Genomic DNA, 22208 nt, shown 5'->3' with positions numbered 1-22208 from the left:
CGACTGTGCCTGCTCCGTACCGAGATGTGGGTCTTGTAGACGTAGTGCTCTCCTCTCTTCTTGGTGATGAGGAGCATCTTGTCGAAGAGGAACAGCATCCTGGTATTCTTGGCACGTTGTACCTGGAAAGTTCCCTCCAGGACCAGCTCTCCAAATGTAGTGAGGTCAGGGCCCTTCCAGTTGATCAGGAGAGACTGGATCTCCTGCACACACACACACCGCTCATATATGAGTGTATCTAGGTCTCCTAAACACTGGTTGGGTACACTACACTGGCAAAAATGTACATGAAAGCATGCACAAGGGGTGCAAAGTCCGCGTAGAGAACAGTTTTTTTGTTGTAACATTACAAAACACAGTTAGGCAAGGGAAACCATGGGCAGCAAACTAGCCATCCAATTAAAAGCAGGAATTAAAACAAAACCCAAACGCAGCAGACAAGGTGACCCTGTAGAACCTGGTGGTTGGGCCTGGTGTTTAGGAGTTTAAAAAAATATTTGATTTATTGGGTCCCTACAAGACCAATTTCTTTTTAAAGATTTAGTATTTAGACTGGTGGTGGAAGTTAGAGGTTTATTGCTTTATTGGAACAACAAATACTTTGCAATGAACTCAAAATGTGAATGTCCTCTCTCCATACACAGAGTTCATTAAACTCAGCCAGGGAGTTACTGTGGGACAGCAACCTGGAACAGTTTAGGAGGCTGGGTGACAAACATAATGGCTTATAAACAAGAACTCTAGCAACACAGTGAAACAGCATACACTTCATTATCTGATATAAAAACCTAGAGAAACATAGCCACCAGAAAATGACCTCAATTAGATGTCATTGCTGCACTACACAATGATGCAGGTACAGTATATCATAATAGTGGAAAGGGGTGGGTCAAATTCCCTTCACCCCACCCTGAGTAGCCATACTGACCTGCAGCCTGACAGAGTGCTCGTGTTTCCTCTTCATGTCATTGATGTACCAGGCCACCCCGGTCATGGTATCGATGGCCTCCTGCACCACCTCGTAGCCCTCCTCATCAGGGTCAAAGTGCTTGGCGATGTCCTTTCAGCGAGAGAAAGAGAGAGCAAACAACCACAGCATGAAGAGTCAAGACCTCTGGAGTGGGGTTGATTGTGTTGTTGTAATATGCAATACAATGCTTTGCCATCTTCTTGCTAGGTTAAAGGTTGAATGCAATTTTTTTTGCCCTCCTGTCAAAAGGACCCCACAATCAACCTGCAATTGCACAAGGACAATTCTATATAGTTTTCTTGGGCCATCTCTACCCGTAGTAAAGGTAGTAGGTAGTGAGGACCAGTGTACCTGCAGAAGCAGGTGGTATTTGAGGATCCTCTGGACAGGTTTGAGCAGGTAGGAGCCCAGGGGGAGAGAACGCTTGAGAGAGGCCTGGCGATCGCTGAAGAACTCGGCCAGGGTCTTACTCCTCATGCAGTCTGTCAGTGCACCCACAGAGCTAGGAAAAAAAACAACAAGCCAATGGATCGTACAAATGACTATCATTTTTATTTAAACATGTCCATTTTCTGGAACCCAAAGGTTCCAGAAAACCATCAATTATTCCTTCTACTTACTTGGGATAGTTTGTGCAGTACTGCGTGTAGATCTCAAAATCATCACTCTATAAAATAACAAAATGGAGGAAGACCCCAAAATCAGATCAATAACACTAGCTTGTCCAGCTTCCTGATGATAGGTTCAAGTCAGTATGTTTGTGAGTGGCCTCCACTTACCTTATCTACAAAGCATCTGGCCACAGCCACAGGGTCATTTTCACACATGTCCAGAGACTGCAGCAGCTCACTGTGGAGGAAGACCGACATACAGACATGCACAGTATCAACTATACAGACATCTGAGGTCTTGTCAGAGACAGCAAGAGGAGGAATTCAGTGTAAACTACAGATAACGGCCAAAATATTGGAAACAATAAATGAAGGAAACAAAGTATATTGAAAGTAGCTGCTCCACACAGGTGTAGTTTCTGAGTTAAACAATTAACAACCCATCATGGTAGCCCCTAGGATGATAATGCCTCCATCCACATGGCACGAGTGGTCACTGAATGATTTGATGAGCCTGCAAACGAGGTAAACCATATGCCATGGCAGTCTCAGTCACCAGATCTCAACCCAATTGAACATTTACGGGAGATTCTGGAGCGGCGCCTGAGACCCCGTTTTCCACCACCGTCAACAGAACACCAAATAATGGAATTTCTCCTGGAAGAATGGTGTCGCATCCCTCCAATAGAGTTCCAGACACTTGTAGAATCTATGCCTATGTGCACTGAAGCTGCTCTGGCCAACACCCTATTAAGACAATTTATGTTGGTGTTTCCCCTATTTCGGCAGTTACCTGTACATTCAGGTACTATGTCTGGTAACGTGTTTATGTTTTGCCTGTGGCGATACCCAACTGAATAGAATATGCATGGCTGAATGGGTTTGTTCTGGTTAACCTCATTCTGTCCATAGACCCCAGAGAGTCAGGTTTCCCACACCAGAGTGGACACAAGGAGAGAGGGGTCACCACTGCAAAACATAAAAGGAGTACAAAACCCACACAACATCACCACAAAAATGTGTTCTACGTGGTCACTGGCCACACACATGCCCAATCAAAGAAATTCTAACATCATTCAGCTGCATGGGCTGAACCAAATAATAAAGGAAACACATACCAATGTGTCAATATGCTCAGAGTACAATGAAATGTCTTTGTGCTTTTTTGTTTGAGGATTATTTTTGCCTAAAGATCATGTTCATTAAAAATGTTCCAAGATACTCTTTCATCAAGCCATTATGTGGCTTCTAGTGGCAGGGGAAGATGGTCTGTTTCAGGGGTACAAGCAGAGTAGTGTGGTGACCTGACCCGGAAACAGGTGCAGTGTGTCAGAGAAGTACTGTAGTGGGAACTTTAAATCACAACATGACCCAGAGACAGTCACTAGTTAGTCACACACATCTCTAAACTGAATGACGAGTCTAGGACCGTCTTAAAACCCTGTGTATGACAATGAACTGTCTGCATGAGACCGTCAGTCTCCAATACAATACAGATAACAGAATGCCATTCCATGTCTATGCAGAGGTTCGTACAGTTTCTGCTTGAATGAATCTGTCCTCAAATCACCTTGGGAGAGTGCATCAGTGTTGCACATGTTTTCAAACCAGTGCTGTAGAAGTACGCTTGCCTCTTGCGCATCAGTAATTTGCTCCCCCTGGGCACTTCCTGCTAATTGGCACGACTCAGTCACAGCGTTTAGCCGAGATGATGCATAGTGTGCAGTGTCTCGATCAGACAACATCCTAATAATCCATTCTAACAGACACACTTCATTTACTTTCTAAAGGTCTGTAAACACATTGTGTATTGATTCTGTAGGAGTCAGGGGGACGTATATGAAACTCCCCTTGCTGTAGATGAAACAACAAACACTAATCAAAACCTCTATTTTAGAAGTCTACGCCGGTAGAAATTGCATTAGAAAAGGCATCGGAACCTTTTTTTCACCATTTGGTTTCTATGGCATTAGACTATGATTGGGGAGCATGTGGGGAGGAACCTGACAGAGCATAGGGATGTTTGTGGCTCTTCTCTTTTGGCATGAGGCTTAGTGAGCATATGCTGACATGATAGGATCATCCGAACAACAACATATGTTGTCTATCGGGTGCACAGAGTGGGTGGTGGTCCTGATAGCATCTGCAGCAGAGTGGGCACATACAGCCATAATGTAATTTGTCTAATGCGTAACTGATCCCAATCTGCTGTGTTCTGGGCCAATCTGTGTGTTTGGTGTTGGTTAGCCATATTTTCCTCTATCGGTCTAAATCTGTTTTGGAGGTCAAACTCTCCAACACAGCCATAAAACAGAGCTCTTGCCAGGAAGCCTTTGAATCCATCTCTGTCAAAACAGCATTCCACTGAAATGGCAATGTCTTCCCAATGTATGCTTCAAGTTGAGTGTAATGAGTGTTAAACGTGTACCAAGTTGTTTTTGTGTAGACATACATGCAGTTACAGTTAATTTGCCTTGTCATTTTGGGAGAACATGGGGCGTTGACAGGTGTCTGAGGCTTACCTGTTAAACAAATAGATGTCCTCTATATTCCCAAACAAGGAAGAAACCTGGTCTGGTTGAATGGGAAGGTTGTCCATGTCTATGATGTGAGCCAGGTAATCCTAAATAAACAACAAGACTATGGTTATACTGCAGGTTCAATTTTCCCTATGAAAAACCAAAATATCCTGTGTGTGTATTCTCAGTCTAAACTGCAATTTCAAATGATTTCCAGTAGAGGGAGCTTGTGTATAGAGAAAATTTAAAATGTGCCTGTGCTGTTGGGTCGTCGTGGATTCTGCTTCAATGTTTCAATTTACTGCACATCCTGTTTGCACTTTTTATGACCAGGCTAAAAAAGACCACATAGGATGATGCCCATCTGCTGTCCATTAAAACAACACTGTATGACTCATGATCAATGTGTTCAAATCCAAGTGGTTCTGTTGTAATGTTTCAATGGTCCTTTTAAGGATTTATTCCTTGTTACTGGAGGGTAGTTTGACCCTCTGGCAGTAGTTCTGTAAAAGTCCATCAGACCAGCACACAGTGTTCTCCTCCCATGGCCCCTCTCCCATCTGGTGGCAGGACTACTCAATTTTAATATAACTGAAACAGAGGCACATTAGTCAGAGTATATGCTAGGAATGGCTGATGCTTCTCCTCTCACCCAGTAACACACGGGTGTTCCTTATAGAAACGCACCAAATACAGACAACTACATAACTCAACTGTCTTGCAAGCAGACACGCACTCACAGAAGAAAAATCAAACAGTGTTCGACTGTTCGTATACGCAAACACACGTGTGCACACAGAACCCGAGCCCCGTCAGTGCAGTGTGAAGTAGTCATCCCTTCTCACCACACACTGAACTAAACCATTTCATAGTGGAAGCATTCCCGTCCAGTGACAGCAATGCCGACTGTCTTTCAGCAGGGCGTCTCACAGTCCCAGTCTTGAGCACCACTAACACCAGCCACACCGAGGCCCCCTACTGACCACACACAGCCTGCGAACATATGTACAGCCTGCTGTCAGAACAACATTAGGTCTAGGCTTGTGAGTATGGTTGGGTGACCCATAAAAGGGTAGTGCACCCTAGGGGGAGGGGAAGAGCCATTTAGAGTGACATCTGGGAAGTCATAAGTGGCACATGTAATGAAATAGAGATGACCTAGTGAGAATTGATGAGAGGAAGACTATGGACGCTAGCAGTACTCCAAACAGAGAGATTTTGACCCTCAGCATATCTGTTGAGGTGGAAGTGAAGGTGCGATTCCACCTGTGTCACACAGCTGTTCTAAGAGCTGAGATAAGGTTTCTGCTTTCCCCAGATGTGGCACACAGTAGGTGGTATGGGGAGGCATGTTCCTAGACAGTGTCTGCTCTCCGCCAGATACACCAACAGCTTCCCGGGTGTAGTGTCGACATCATAAGCGACAGTAGCAGGACAAACAGATGCATCAAATATGTCACCAAAATGCCAAGCTTCACATCCTGGAACTGAAACGTGCACGACAAGATGCTACTGCAGAGCAAGTCATTGAAATGCTGAATTTAGATTTGGGATTGTTCAAAGAGTTTCCTCCACCACAACATTATGTGGGGGGAAAAAACAGTTGCTACTCTGCCATGTTTCTTCAGTTGGCATTGTGATGGCTGTGTTTTTGTTGGCTGTTGCCTGTAAGAGGCCGGAAAGCTCCGTATCCTAGTTTAGGTTGCAATGAAGCAGGCAGCTAGGCAGGGCTAGTTGGAAGTCCTGAGGCAGTGTGGGAGTGTTTTTCAGGAGCAGGACTGGGTGATTACTCTGGCTACTGCTGCAGCAGCAAGGGCTCAGTCAGAGCATATCACCCTCCAACACCTCCTAGGCCAGGCGCCAGCAGCACAGTCAGCCACACAGAGACAAGGTGAAGAGAGCCAGTAACACAGTCTGCGTCATGTGTTTAAGATATTATAACCTGTACGCTACAGGGCTCTCAAGCCACCATCCCTATGGTCAGTACTAATCCAAAGAGGAGAATTACCCCAACCTGAAGGGGCCAATAGGTAAGGCTGATCTGCACAGTTGGCAGTTGTTTTCAGACTACAAAGCCAGCAGCCATGATAAGAGGTCAGTTTACTTAAATGTGGAGTGGAAGAAATCTCTGTCCCATTTCCCACAACCAGGAGATGACGTTAGAAGCATCCGTTAATATCTATGACCAAGCTCATCAGGGGAGAGGTTCTGCCTTGAAAGAGGTGCTTTGTGTCTTAGCCCTGATTTTGCTTTCGAACTCAAGACCTGAGAAGATAACGAGATCCAAGTTTCAGAGCTGTATGCATTCACAGTAATGTAAAACAGAGTGCATTACATACATCAGTTTAAAAACGTATCAGTCACTTTGGAATCCTAATCCGCTGGTTTTACAGGCTACATGGTATTTTCTGTCCGATTATGAAAATGCAGTGGTGCAAAGCACTTAAGAATACTTTAAAGTACTACTTAAGTGTAATTTTTGGGGGTATCTGTACTTAACTTTTTATGTTTGACAACTTTTACTTCATCATATTCCTAAAGAAAATAATGTACTTCATACATTTTGAATGCTTAGCAGGACAGGAAAATGGTCCAATTCACACACTTATCAAGAGATCACCCCTACTCACTAAACAAAAATGCTTTGTTTGTAAATAATCTCTGCATGTTATTGTGTGCCCCTGTCTATCCGTAAATTTGAAAAAAAACAAGAAAATCGTACCGTCTGGTTTGCTTAATATAAGCAGTTCGAAAATGTACACTTTCTTTTGATACTTAAATGTATTTTTGCAATTACATTTACTTTTGATAGTTAGTATTAGATACAAGTAGTATCTAATACTAATACAAGTAGTATTTTACTGGGTGACTTTCACTTCAGTAATATTATATTAAGGTATCTTTACTTTTAGTATGACAATTGGGTACTTTTTCCCCCTCTGAAAATGCAGTTACAAAATACGCAGGGAACTGTTTCACCAGGAAATCAAACTACATCCTGGTAAAACAATCAAGAATATTTTATAGGTAGCAGACACATGTGGCTACAAGGCAAGCAGTCACTTGGAAAATGGAGAACCTTATTTGCTCTCCCATTCCTTAGTCTCTGGCTAACTCCAGTAAATCAGCTCCATATTAGGGAGGTACAGACATTAAGTCATTGCTACATACCATTCCAAGAGAAACACTCTGAAATACCTATTAACTTACACTATATCATATAGTGAAAACACTATTGCATAGATTCAGGTCAAGCCTCAGTCCTATTAACTAGAACTGAATGGACGCACGCTGAAGGCGACTCACCTCCACGATGCTGCGAAGGTCCCTGACATACATGCGCTCCGTCTCAATGATCTCCATGACCACACGGTCCACGTAGCTGAGCTTGGGGTTGGGCGCCATGGCTTCAGTGGCAAAGGGTGAGGTTGGGGTCAGAGGTGCAAAAGCTCTCCTGTTGGAGGTGTTGGACTGGGACCTGGTTTGACTGTGGCTCCGCCACTGGTCTCTGGCCCCCCCCTGGCTGAGGCCCTGCAGTTGGGCCTGTGGCTGCTCCCTGGCTCCCTTTGCAGGGCTGAGCTCCAGGTCAATGTCCTCTCTACTGGGGGGAGGTGGTGTGGAGGAGGGGAGGGCCGTGGTACTGCCGTAGAGGCTGTGGCTGTCCCTGGAGGAGCCAGAGGACAGAGTGGACACCAGGCTCACTGGACGCTTAGCCTCTCCCTCCGAAGGGTCAGCACACAGCTGGCTGTAGCCGTCTGGTCGCTCATGACAATCACTGACGGAGACGGCAGAGTACAACCGAGGAGATTCTGATAGAGAAGAGAGAAAGGTGAGTTAACATGCAGGGTTCATGGGCAGAAAATAGATCAACAAGATTGTTATCAGGACCTTCCAATAAATTTTAGATCCATTGAATCAAATACTGTACTCCGATGAGTGATTAAGGATCCATGACATTATGAACCCAGTGTCCAGCCTTCCAGCCTGAGGAGGAGTGCTTTACTGTGAAGGGGATTTCTCAAATCATTACTGACTTGCCCCAGTTACAGCACTCCACATTCTCTGGAAAACCCAGCCATTTCCTCCACCCTCCCTGACTGGTAGTGGCTTAGAAAAAAACCGAGCGGGAGAAAATAGGGGAGTGGGAACCAGAGTCTTGTTTATGGAGCTACTTCTCAAATCAAGAAAAATTGAATTCATATTCAGTTTCACATCCTTCCGGTCCGGATTGGGAATATTCCCCACAAACTTTTCCCAAATACATCAAGTCACAGTGGTTTATTTCAGAAAGTATTTGGAAGGTAAAAAGGTCTAAATGTATTTTGCACCATTTAAAACTATGATATTCTTGCCACTGAACTTGAAACCAATAAACGGAGCCATCTGGAGAACAAACCCCTTATTGGTCACAGCAGTGATTGGGCCAGGGATATTGCCAAGTGAGGACAGAGAGATGGCGTTAATACAGACTTACTTCATGGAGTCAACTGTGTTAACAAATTCTTTATGAAATCGATAAGGCAGTCATAAAATATGCTTCATTAGCAGACATCCCACATCTTATAACATGGATCTGTCACTAGGCACTGCGGGCAGCAGGCCATTTGACTGGAGATGTGATCTGTTACCAATGACCCAAATGACTTCAGAACTGAGGGAGGGTCTTTCTACATAGTAAGGATGGTATCACAAAAGTGATATACTTGAACATTTCACCTTTGAGGTATAATAAATGTAGAAAAAAATGATTATTAGAAAGTATTGGAGATGAAAGAGCTCTTTGAGGTCATAAGTCAAATTTGTGGAATCAACATATACAGGAAACAAAACAAGTCTCTCCCCCTCTACATAGGTTATATATAGACAGTCAGCTGGATGTTGCCAGTGAACTCTGGTGAATCACACTGTCACTGTAGAAGTGAGAGAAGAGCAAACACACAGGTTTCTACACAAGCCACATGCCTTCCTCCTCCTGGCATCCTCAAGTTTCCATGAATCAGGGGTGAGCTCATCAGGCCTAGAATGCTGGTGCAGTCATTTTGTGCTACACGCCAGCCTCTACAATCTACCACCGGGCTCGTCTACAACACCAGACTCAAGCATGCCAAGTCTCAGAGAAAGAAGGGGTGAGCATGCAAACAAGGGTTGACCACTTCATAAAAGCTGTTTAGAGTAGTTACAAAACCATGAAATAGTACTACTTACAGGGAGTAATAGTACAGTAGGCTGTTGAACTCAGACCACTAGGAGTTTCTGTTGTAGTATCTACTCAGACAGAAGCTCCTCCTTTCCCCATTTACTTTGGGCTGGGAAAATTACTACCTCGCCTGCTCTAAGAGCCAGCCGCCAAGGCCTCCCTCCCTATCGCCTCTGTGCTGACGTCAATGCCCAGACTGTCATGACTGGAGGAGTAATGACAGTCAAAACATCTCCAGGTCTAATAACAAACCCTAACGAGTCTCCAAGCCACTCAGTTCTACAAGTGGAGCGCAAATTATATGACCTGTCCTAGGCTAATTCAATCTTTACACAGTATGTTTCTTTACAGAATTATTAAATAATGGTGACTCAACATTAGGCTCATCAACATCATGAAAAGCCATGGCAGTAAGATGAGCCATAAAATAATAAAAGCAATGTAAGAGATGTGGAAGGTCTAGGGCATTAGTACCGGGACCAGGGATAAGAGAGAAAGCCAGCAACAGTAAACTGTACCACCTAGGGCTGTGGCAGTCATGAAATTGTCAACCGGTGATTGTCAAGTACAATAACTGCCGGTCTGACGGTAATTGACCATTACTTAACAAACATATTTAGCATCTCCTGGATTCCACACAGCCTACATGCCACTGATGCAGACCTTTGGAACATCTACATTTGAAAAAGTCTAATAAAGCCATGTTATATAGCCTACACCTTCACAATAAATCCATTATTTATTTTAGACAGGTCTAAATGATATGAAGTAAATGTAGTCTACTTCAGAAGAACAGAATAGCTTTCACTGAGTTGTCCTTATGTTAGGTCCTGACCTGGCTATGGGCTACACTAGTTCATTAAGCAGGTAAGATTTGCTTAGAATGGCATTTTATAGTGGCATTATTTTATAGTATGAAGAATACAATTGAAATAGCTGAATAAAATAGAAAGGATATTTTCTCCAAACAATTTGAGGGAGTGCGCACATGTGGCTATTCTGTGTAGAGTGGTTAAAAAAAGGTCCTCCTTTATGCTTAATTTAGACCTATTTATGCAACTTCAGTAGTGATACAAATGTTGGGCTAATGTTCAGATTTTTAATACATTCTAAGGCTGCATGACACAACTAATGATGATTTGAAAAAAGACACATGAAAGGCATGAGCTCTGCTTTGTTTCTTTCCCGACCTGTGCGAGAAATAAATACTCCAAAACATACTCTGGGACAGTTGTGGGATGCGATAGATCCCAAATTAATACCACTCGCATCCATTTGAATTATTATTATTATTATTTTTTTAAAGCAATGAGGCTGATGCAAACAGATCAGAACATTTAGCTTAATTTTGATAAACTATTAGGCCATTTCTTCACATTATAAGCGCAGCAATGCGTACACGGCAGTAGGCTATAAGGGCGAATGTTCCAAAATGCAATCATTTAGCAGGAAAACACCATTCTCAAAAGTTACCACAAATGTGATTATGCATGTAATGCTTTATTATAAAAAGGTGAATTTTTATGGTGAAAATGATCTTCCCCAAAAGTGAAAATCATGCATCCACCTATGTATGCCAGTTAGGCTCTTCACCGGTTGTAAAGTAGATTAATGTGCTTCATTTGAAGAAGTTATTTGGCCACTTTAGTTGTGATACAAACCTTATCAAAACATATTGGCCAGGCCACATGAGGTGTGGGACTATGATTTGTTAAAGTAATTTTAAAAAAATAAAAAAGGTATGAGCTGTCTGCCTTACTGCACACAACCTGGGCATCATTCACAAGCGATAGGCTAATATTGTCACCCATCAGTCACCCATCAGACTATTCTTGATTTAATCTCATCTTTACATACACACACACACACACACACACACACACACACGTGAAATTAGTTTTAATTTAGAATGAAGCATTATCATGCACCAGGGGCAAAAATATACATGTCATCTATGCACTTAAACAGCAAATGGAGGACGCTTTTCATGTGGTTCATTTTAATGCCAGCCAGGTAGGCTATACTCCTGTTGTAAAGATAAGCAATGTGCTTAAATATTAAGAAAGTTGAGAAATAAATATAGTTAGCCTATCCTAAAGAAATCTGATGGGATCCTCTTTTTAATGGCCTCCATCACTCCGTTTTCTGACGCAGGCGTAGCCTATAGAAATGTTGCGCAAAATGAGCTCTCATGAAGTGTTCGATTTTTGATCGATCTGCATTGATGTCATTAGAGTGATTAGAGAAACAACATAGTGCCTAGTACCAGACAGTTGGCAAGTTTGGTAGGCTACTAATGACCATCAGCAGAATCAGAGCTTAGAGAAGCTTAGTTACATTGACTAAACAGTCACGTGGAAATTGACTATGGTCATGTCTATGCCGGTGTGGCGGTAACTGCCCTAGTACCACCAATCTTCTCTTTCCCTGCTCAGAGTACCCACTGAAGATATAAGGTAGTTGATATTTGCCTGATCCCACACTCCATTGGTTTGAGCTCCTCCGTACGATTCCATCAACCACACGCGGAGTGGCTTCATTGTAGCAGGCAATGCTAAGGAATGCAAATTAAAATCCCTGGTAAACATGTGGGTCTGGAAATAAGGTTAGAGCTAAATTAGCAAACCTATTGTGATGCAGGGCAGTGTTTCCATTGGGCCTCTGTGGATAAGTCAGTCAGATGCAGGATTACCAGAGAGGACAGCAATGACCTCCATCTCTAGTACATCACAGGCATAAACCATGACTGACAAAATAGCAAAAAAGACTGCTAATGACTTGGCCATAGGCATTCATCTCACATACCTATATTAAGTTGAAATCCTCACATAGTGTCAATACAGTATGTATAATGTATCAGACTCCCGCTCAGAACTTAAAAAGGCAGTGTCTGGTCTATCCTGGTGCCTCAGAGTCTCTCCAGCATCTGCAAACATTTAATACTGATCCCAGAGGATCAACATATCTTTCCTGGCACAGGCCTGCCTGCACACCGCGCTGCCATGACCAATAAACTCCCACACTGGGTGATACAACTGTGATTCCACCCCCACACTGCCATTCACCAACACCTGTCCCTTCACTAACAGAGAAACAAAACGAATATGTCAGTAAACACGGCCCTACAGATGTTCAGATGAGATACCTCACAATTCTGAACACACACACACACTGATTTGACTTCATCTGAATACAGGTGGTGACCAGATGTCATCCCTCATAAAAAAGTGTTTACAATGAGAAACCTAATTTAGTTCCAGTAATACTTTAGCATATTATAGCAACAAGTCTCTTGAGATACAGAGTCAGCTGGGGATCCTTGAACAGCCCATTTACAGGCCCTGGCTGAGCCAATAGCTGCAGGTAAATAACTGCTCTGGGACCTGTTAATACTCAGAAGGGGAGAAGTGTGTGGGAAGATGCCCTGAGTCTAGTTTATGATGCATGTGGTCCTGACAGAACACAGAACTGTAGGTTACTGAGCTGAGGTATTCAAAACATAACATCTACAGACAGATGTGTACATTCTTCTCTGAGAGTGTCAGAACGAACCACTCATTTCCTCACTCATGAGGGGGAACTGTTAAGTGTTCCTCTGTAGCTTTTGATGCAGGAGATATTTAGAAAATGTACAGTGTGCACATCCATCACAGGACAACCAACACGCCATGACAAAGCAACAGCTGATTTTTCATCTTCACCATTGAGACTTCATATACACACACAGAGATACTTTCACATGGAGTATTCAAAGCTTCGTGTAAATATTTGGAGGCTGATTTGCAAGAAGATTTACATGTGTTGACCTCCCTGCGGCCTGTTCTCAGTTGGATGGTCTGCAGGTTACGGCTTTTAAAGACGTCTATAGGCATAGCATACATACAGAAGGGCAAAAAAGTATTTAGTCAGCCACCAATTGTGCAAGTTCTCCCACTTAAAAAGATGAGGCCTGTAATTTTCATCATAGGTACACTTCAACTATGACAGACAAAATTATAAAAAAAATCCAGAAAATAATTCATTTTTAATGAATTTATTTGCAAATTATGGTGTAAAATAAGTATTTGGCCAATAACAAAAGTTTTTCAATACTCTGTCATTGACAACAAAGGGTATATAACAGAGGTCAAACGTTTTCTGCAAGTCTTCACAAGGTTTTCACACTGTTGCTGGTATTTTGGCCCATTCCTCCATGCAGATCTCCTCTAGAGCAGTGATGTTTTGGGGCTGTTGCTGGGCAACACGGACTTTCAACTCCCTCCAAAGATTTTATATGGGGTTGAGATCTGGAGACTGGCTAGGCCACTCCAGGACCTTGAAATGCTTCTTACGAAGCCACTCCTTCGTTGCCTGGGCGGTGTGTTTGGGATCATTGTCATGCTGAAAGACCCAGCCACGTTTCATCTTCAATGCCCTTGCTGATGGAAGGAGGTTTTCACTCAAAATCTCACGATACATGGCCCCATTCATTCTTTCCTTTAGATCAGTCGTCCTGGTCCCTTGGCAGAAAAACAGCCCCAAAGCATGATGTTTCCACCCCCATGCTTCACAGTAGGTATGGTGTTCTTTGGATGCAACTCAGCATTCTTTGTCCTCCAAACACGACGAGTTGAGTTTACCAAAAAGTTATATTTTGGTTTCATCTGACCATATGACATTCTCCCAATCTTCTTCTGGATCATCCAAATGCTCTCTAGCAAACTTCAGACGGGCCTGGACACGTACTGGCTTAAGCAGGGGGACACGTCTGGCACTGCAGGATTTGAGTCCCTGGCGGCGTAGTGTGTTACTGATGGTAGGCTTTGTTACTTTGGTCCCAGCTCTCTGCAGGTCATTCACTAGGTCCCCCCCGTGTGGTTCTGGGATTTTTGCTCACCGTTCTTGTGATAATTTTGACCCCACGGGGTGAGATCTTGCGTGGAGCCCCAGATCGAGGGAGATTATCAATGGTCTTGTATGTTTTCCATTTCCTAAGAATTGCTCCCACAGTTGATTTCTTCAAACCAAGCTGCTTACCTATTGCAGATTCAGTCTTCCCATCCTGGTGCAGGTCTACAATTGTGTTTCTGGTGTCCTTTGACAGCTCTTTGGTCTTCGCCATAGTGGAGTTTGGAGTGTGACTGTTTGAGGTTGTGGACAGGTGTCTTTTATACTGATAACAAGTTCAAACAGGTGCCATTAATACAGGTAAAGAGTGGAGGACAGAGGAGCCTCTTAAAGAAGTTACAGGTCTGTGAGAGCCAGAAATCCTGCTTGTTTGTAGGTGACCAAATACTTGTTTTCCACAATTTGCAAATAAATTCATTAAATCCTACAATGTGATTTTCAGGATTGTTTTCACTCATTTTGTCTGTCATAGTTGAAGTGTACCTACGATGAAAATTACAGGCCTCTCATCTTTTTAAGTGGGAGAACTTGCACAATTGGTGGCTGACTAAATACTTTTTTGCCCCACTGTAGTAGACTACTTTATATCCACAATATTATTCAGTCCAAGAGATGGCAGCGCAGACTCCCACACCCTCATGCTTTAGCTCAGTCAAAGGCTTGGTAAGGGTCATTTCCATCTAAAAAGAGGACCCATGAGCACCAACATGTGAAGTTCATAGGAGCCTGTTAAATTGGGTGTCAAATGAAAGGTTAGTCTATATATATATTTTTTTAATTAAGGAATATACACACTGAACAAAAATAGAAAACGCAACATGCAACAATTTCAATAATTTTACTGAGTTACAGTTCATAAGGAAATCAGTCAATTGAAATAAATTCATTAGGACCAAATCTATGGATTTTTCATGACTGGGAATACAGACATGCATTTGTTGGTCACAGATACCTTTAAAAAAAAAGGTATTGGCATGGATCAGAAAACCAGTCAGTATCTGGTGTGACCATTTGCCTCATGCAGAGTTATATATATATATATATATATATATATATATTTGTTGTACTTTTACCCGTACTTCTCCCCAATTGGTAGTTGTGTTCTTGTCCATAGGGGAGTTTCAGCGATGGGACTCGGGAGAGGCGACGGTCGAGAGCCACGCATCCTCCAAAACACGCACTTCTTCTTGACACACTGCTCGCTTAACCTGGAAGCCAGCCGCACCAATGTGTAGGGGGAAACAGTCTAACTGATGACCGGGGTCAGCTTGCAGATGTCCGGCCTACCACAAGGAGTCGCTAGAGCGCGATGGGACCAGGAAATCCTGGCCTGCCAAACCGTCCCGGACAACGCTGAGCCAAATGTGCGCCGCCCGGTCATACTTACATATTATATTCATATTTTTGTTCACCTCTCAACCCTGTTCCATCCAAAGAAAATCAGACAAAGGCTTTGATTTCTTCAAACAGATGGAAAAGGGGTCTTAGAAACCATCTACCAGAAAAAGTCTTTAAAGGCATTAGAAATACATCAAAACACAATATTGAAGTAAAGACCCTTACCAACTTATATCAACACATATTTAGTTGAGATTTGTTGCTGCCTTCTGTTGGTTTAACAAACATTGCTTTGAAATTCTGTTACCAAAAACACACATATCGAAGATATTTTCTAATTTCTCTCCCTCATTAGGAGGGAGGACATTGAAAATTCACAGAAGTAACACAAAGATAGGACTACTGATTAGTTCTTGTTTTTACTGATATCAATTTTGTTTAGGAATTATTAAGGGATTAAAATGTGAAATTCAGTAACAGAATTACTGAAAAATCGAACAATTTCTGTATTTCAATTGGCTACAATGGGAAATCATAGTCACAAACCACAGTTGGGTCACCTGCTACTGTCCTCCCTTCCACTGGTATACTGTTATGTTCAGCTGATAACCATTTTCTTTCACTTTGTCATCTGGTGGTCAAAGCAAGAGTGTGTAAAGTATGGACAAGCCCTCCCTCTTTCCAATTAATGTCACATTTCCTGGCTCTTACTGACACCTACCCATGAGCCCCCTCCCTTTCCATTTACTCTAGCCAGAATCCTCTTCCACTGAGCGCCGACCGACACCGTATATCCATGGATGTTGAAAAGTAATTGAAATGTGGTCAGTCCGCCCTGGCCTGGATTTCAACGTCCACAGACATCTGGACCGGCCTTAAACGACAGATTTTCACCTTGTCAGCACGGGGGATCCAATCTTGCAACCTCACAGTTAAATAGTCCAACGCAATAATGACCTGCCTCTCTCTCGTTGCACTCCACAAGGAGACTGCCTGTTACGCGAATGCAGTAAGCCAAGGTAAGTTGCTAGCTAGCATTAAACCTACCTTGTAAAAAAATATTACTAGTTAACTACACATGGTTGATGATATTACTAGATATTATCTAGCGTGTCCTGCATTGCATATAATCTGACTGAGCATACAAGACTGAGCGGTGGTAGGCAGAAGCAGGCGAGTAAACATTAATTCAAACAGCACTTTCGTGCGTTTTGCCAGCACCTCTTCGTTGTGCGTCAAGCATTGCGCTGTTTATGACGTCAAGCCTATCAACTTCCGAGATGAGGCTGGTGTAACCGAAGTGAAATGGCTAGCTAGTTGGCGCGCGCTAATAGCGTTTCAAATGTCACTCGCTCTGAGCCTTGGAGTGGTTGTTTCCCTTCCTCTGCATGGGTAACGCTGCTTCGAGGGTGGCTATTGTCGTTGTGTTCCTGGTTCGAGCCCAGGAAGGAGCGAGGAGAGGGAGGGAAGCTATACTGTTACACTGGCAATACTAAAGTGCCTATAAGAACATCCAGTAGTCAAAGGTTAATAAAATACAAATCGTATAGAGGGAATAGTCCTATAATAACTACAACCTAAAACTTCATACCTGGGAATATTGAAGACTCATGTTAAAAGGAACCACCAGCTTTCATATGCTCTCATGTTCTGTCTGAGCAAGGAACTGAAACGTTAGCTTTCTTACATAGCACATATTGCACTTTTACTTTCTTCTCCAACACTTTGTTTTTGCATTATTTAAACCAAATTGAACATGTTTCATTATTTGTTTGAGGCCAAATTGATTTTATTGATGTATTATATTAAGTTAAAATAAGTGTTCATTCAGTATTGTTGTAATTGTCATTATTACAAATAAATAAAAATGTTAAAAATATATTTTTAAAAAAGCAACAAAAATACGGCTGATTAATCGGTATCGGCTTTTTTGGTCCTCCAATAATCGGTATCGGCATTGAAAAATCATAATCGGTCGACCTCTAGAGCAGATATTTAACAGAGTTTCTGGAAATCATAGTCACAAACTGATGGAGATTTTACAGAAATGTGTAACTTTTAATCTGCAGTTATTCCATTAAATGTGTTTTTGTCAAATGTTCTGTGTAACTTGTTAAAGTAGTCCTTGTGCATAGAGTTGTAGGATTTGTTAAAACTCTGAAATCAATGGTTTTTAAATTTGGCATAGATTTTTTTGTGAAAAATCTTAGTCAGTGCAATTCTGTTATCGTGGAATTGCCCCAAGGTCGTTTTAGTCAAATTCTGTTTGAGGCTACCAATTGAATACAATCATTAATCTAGTCAAACAGAAGTATTAACCAAGTCAAGGTTAAAAACAGAGTGTAGTATTTGGAGTATATTTTAGCCTAGGCCTGACCTTCAACAATACAGAGTTACAAAGTATGACCTCTGTTTCAAATAGCTACAGTATGACAGAGGAATAAGTAAAAAATAAGTCACATTGTAACACACAGTACAAGGGATTACATCTGATCAACTGCTTCTGTCTGAACGGAGTATTATGGGCTGTTTCACTAATCACCCTGTTGAGGTAAAATAGCTGACATGCCTGCTGTATTCATTCTGAACCCCTAGCTGTAATTATTTGAATTCCTGGTTGCTACAGCCTATTAAACCAAAGTTAAACTTCACAGACTACTGAATGTAAATGCCACAAGCATGACCTCTGTTACTTCTTGGAGTCCACAGCCCGGCCCCTGGGAAGCTATAGTTCAACTTATTAGAACACTGTTCAACAGTATCATCTATGGGAATGGGGCCTGCATGTTTTTGACTACTGAACAATGTCAGGCATCTTAACAAATGAGAATTACAGGTCCATGAGATTTCCCTTTGAGCCAAACCAGGTCTAGTTGGAAGAAGAGCTCTGGGCCCGTTTTCCTGAAAGCATCTTAATGCTAAATTCATTGTTAGAAACAATGGTTCTAATGATGAAGTTATCCTTAAGACACTTTTGGCCCTGGTAATTTATGGCGAGTACAGCAGCCCCTGGCTTTGAACACTAGTATGGTATTTCCACAGACTGAGATGAAGGTGAGACGTTCTGAAGGGTCACTGAGTAATCAGACAGTCTAGAACAGGTGTAATCTACAGATGTTTCCATTTCAGCTTTCATTTGTCAGAGGTTGACACTATAAAACTCATATGACCCTGTCTGTTTGTGATGACAAGATTGATGTCAACGACATACAGTACCAAATAAGGTAGACATGTACTGTAGTTCTGACAAGGATGTTGTTCTGACAACACCTTGTTGTTCACCTTCTCCACACTGAGCATGCAAATTGTCTCTCAGTAAAGACATCCCTCAATGGGACATTTCACTGACAGCATGACATTTGTCTGTCTTGTTAAAGAGCACTATAAGTCAAATATGAGAAATAATCCCTAATTTTCTCACATGGTCCCTGTGATACAACAGGATTAATTCCCATCAGGAAGCTTTTTTCTTTTTCCAACAACAACTTTTGTTCACATCACTGAGAAGACTGCATTACCTGTCGGTTTCAAAACATTGCGAGATTGACATGTGGACGTTTGCAAACCAACTTGCTCTGGCTTCCATGTTCATATGTAAATTCTAGATTGGAAAAAGGGTCGTTTTTCCTCATGGGCTATATTTACAGCCCAGTCAAAGCAGTTGCTATGGAGAGACTCAGAGCTCTTAGACAGTTCTATCTAAGACACATTACACATGTCCCGCATTCCATAGGAGGAACTGATTACATATGTTAAAAGGACTCAATGCAAAGATGTCAGATAATAAATAACTAACTAAAGGGTATAAAAAAAACATAACAGAAGGGCCTAAATCGATCCATAGTGATGTTGAAACTAAACTAAAACTGGGATTAAACCATGACAATTATACTTTTGATAGAGTTTCTAATGATATCTTATAAATTGAAAAATACACTTCAGAACAAATATTGAAATGAAACGTACTTTGTAGAATCTCTGGACATACCTTTAACAAAAGAGTGCAGTGACTTGGTCCTCACCACCCAGGTCCTCACTATGACGAAGGTGAGAAATTCCAATGTTGTCCTAAGTCTGAGACATCCCACCCTTATTAGGCATGTAAGTATAAACTCCCTTCTGCTCACCTCCAATCTACTGAACCGCAGTAGAGAGTCAGGGAAACTTTCATCTGATGAGTGAGCACCTTCCCTCCCTTCCCATAGGAGTGTGCCAGACACACTCCTATGACTCTACATCTGCAGCTAGCACCCCTCACATCCAGTCAGATGTTTCCTTATGAACAAAAGTGGACCGCATAATGGATACTTGGTAGTCATCAGATTCCTTTTGTTGTTTGATAGGAAACCCTCTCCATTACAAGTGACCCATCTTCATCCTTGAATGTTTCTAACCAAATCAGGAGCTAGGACCGAGGAACATGAGTCCGTCTCCAACATCCAGAATGCAAATCCCTCTCCCTCCTCTAGTTGCATGGGCACCTTTGAAAACAGAGGAATATGTCCTCTTCGCTCTCTAGAGGTTGAGAGCATGAGGCACTCTGTCTCCAACACCATAGTGTTATACAGTTCTCCTGATCCCTGGACTCATTTCCTGTTGAGGTCTGATATTTGCATGCAAGTGGCATGGTGTTCGCCAGGATGAAAATTAACCATATATAAAAGTCCCTTCATTGTGTGTGTGTTCTTCCTCCTAAGCAGGCACCAATGTGGCCCCACCTATTCTGTTAGTACTACTTCACATAGTTGTTCTTCTAATCATCCTGACTCATGTATCAAATGAAGCTGTGTGATTATTGAAGAAGGTGAATCATGTCCAACAAGGCCTTGTGATTCTGTACCAGACTTTGACTGAAACTACAGAGCACTCTGCTGGACACAGAATAAATATAGGATCTTATTCACACCGTTGAGGCAAGGGTTCACAAAATGGCAAACTGCCATGCCAGACAACTTATTATACAACCTTTTTGTTGTAAAATCCCAATAACATTTTGTTCCCTTTATTATGCTTTGATTCATAAGAATAGTTATAATCCAAGATCATGTTAAACCCTGTCAAAACAAGTTGTAGAAATACTTGAGGAATTTACAGTTCACATGTCCATGAGCACGATATTTACGTTCCTGAATAACTGCTGCAAGGCATTCTTGATTTCTTCACATCGGTTTCTCTTGACTGTGCATTCATAATCTGAATATCTAGCGGAGAATCCCTTCTAGCCATAAAGGGGACCTCCTCAAGCCACATAAACGATGACTACTTTTTGTATGTTGTCATTCACTCACAGGAAAAATCTCCTGTGGATCCGAAGGTGCCCCTTAAATCGGTTAACTGATCCTTTCAGAGTCAAGGGCTTGGCGTCACCCTGTTTTGCTATAGGATAAAGCCAAGAATGGCATTTCTCTCTACATCTTAATGACCGCTTCAATGCCCCAATATTCCTCCATCCTTTAACACACACCCTTACAACCCTGGCCGGGGTTATCAGTTCCTCCACAGAGATCAGACAAAAGGAACATGGGGTGTCTGGAGTTTATCCCCTTGGGAAAGACTCCTCCCCACTTGGCTGTGGTGAAAGACTCCTCCCCAGGAAGCAGCATATGCACAGAGATTGAAGCTGAGGATTAGTCATAAGTCTACACCATCATCGTGCACATTGCAACCAAAGGACAGGAAAAACTCAATACCATAGCCATGAATCATCACTAGCGACAAGACAATGATTCTTATTTTTCTTTCTTAAAATTTGTATTACAACTTCTTATTTTTTACATTTTGTATTTGGGCTTTTGTAATTAAGAATAGAATATCGTACTGCATTGAGGGGAGTTAAGCAATCTCTTTCTTGCTTCTAGACTTTGTTTTATTTACACTTTACTTTTACCTCTAAAAGGACATTAAAGGGGATGTTAATCATTAGCTTGGAGGTCAGTAAATAAACCCGAATAGCAGCAGTGACTGAGGCTGAGCACACAACCTGAACCTGCATTCCACACGAAATGTCAAGGTCAGAGATCTAGCTAGTTGTTGGTAAGTTTGGAGAACTCCTGTGCTTACAAGTGAAACTGTTTGTGGTTGACATTTTTTCCTAAGACACCGCTTATCCTTCAGACCTGTTCTTAAATATTTGAAAGTTCACTGTACACTTGTTTAATGTGCATTCTTCCATTTCAGTTACCTGGTTCCTGACAAGGAAACAGGTAAAGCTCAACTGTCAATTATATACATTCACACTATAATTTCCCACCAACCTGATAACTCAAAAACAAACCTTGTAATTTACAGTGATAAGACTGAATTGGGGGACAGGGGAAACATTTCTCTGCACTGCACCACCATTCCAATACTAATAAGGGAAGGAGAAAGTGGTTGAAAGAGATTCAAAGTTTTAAACACTTCTGTTCAAAAGACCCTGATTTAATCCTGTTAGTTTACTTGCAAAGCAATGTTTGAGGGGTGAAGGATCCAGCAGTGTCAAATTGACCTCAGTGCACAGGCATGTGATGATCCACTTATAAGACCCCATTCAACATGACCCCCAAAGAGCCACTTCAGCTAGGGTTTATTTAAAGTCCCATTTCCTCTGGACAACACTGGGTCTGATGGAGGTCCGAGATGTGAGCACATTGTAAACTTTACCACCAGGCTGTGTGTCCACAGACAGGCCCATGGCCCATTAGCAC

General features: G+C 42.1%; 1 protein-coding gene across 11 annotated transcripts in view; it reads right to left on the bottom strand.

Annotated features, from left to right (window-relative positions):
- The window catches only part of LOC110505479 (pleckstrin homology domain-containing family G member 3), a 47609-nt gene that overhangs the window by 10443 nt on the left and 14958 nt on the right, over positions 1-22208 (bottom strand). For 10 of the 11 annotated variants that reach the window (XM_036962364.2, XM_090220734.1, XM_090220735.1 and 7 more), the window contains 7 exons: positions 7407-7909; positions 4104-4204; positions 1750-1819; positions 1591-1637; positions 1322-1472; positions 929-1060; positions 21-203 (listed from right to left, as the gene is read on the bottom strand). In XM_036962364.2, the coding sequence (XP_036818259.2) occupies positions 21-203; positions 929-1060; positions 1322-1472; positions 1591-1637; positions 1750-1819; positions 4104-4204; positions 7407-7909 (1187 nt within the window). Of the gene's footprint in view, positions 1-20; positions 204-928; positions 1061-1321; positions 1473-1590; positions 1638-1749; positions 1820-4103; positions 4205-7406; positions 7910-19510; positions 21034-22208 lie in introns of those variants that run through there. The other variant, XM_090220732.1, reaches the window with a different exon arrangement.

The sequence above is a fragment of the Oncorhynchus mykiss genome, chromosome 25 (assembly GCF_057628025.1).
Source record: "Oncorhynchus mykiss isolate SJ-2025 chromosome 25, ASM5762802v1, whole genome shotgun sequence".
Lineage (NCBI taxonomy): Eukaryota > Metazoa > Chordata > Actinopteri > Salmoniformes > Salmonidae > Oncorhynchus > Oncorhynchus mykiss.
Note: the sequence above shows the minus strand (reverse complement) of the source record. Positions and strands in the feature narration are given on the sequence as shown.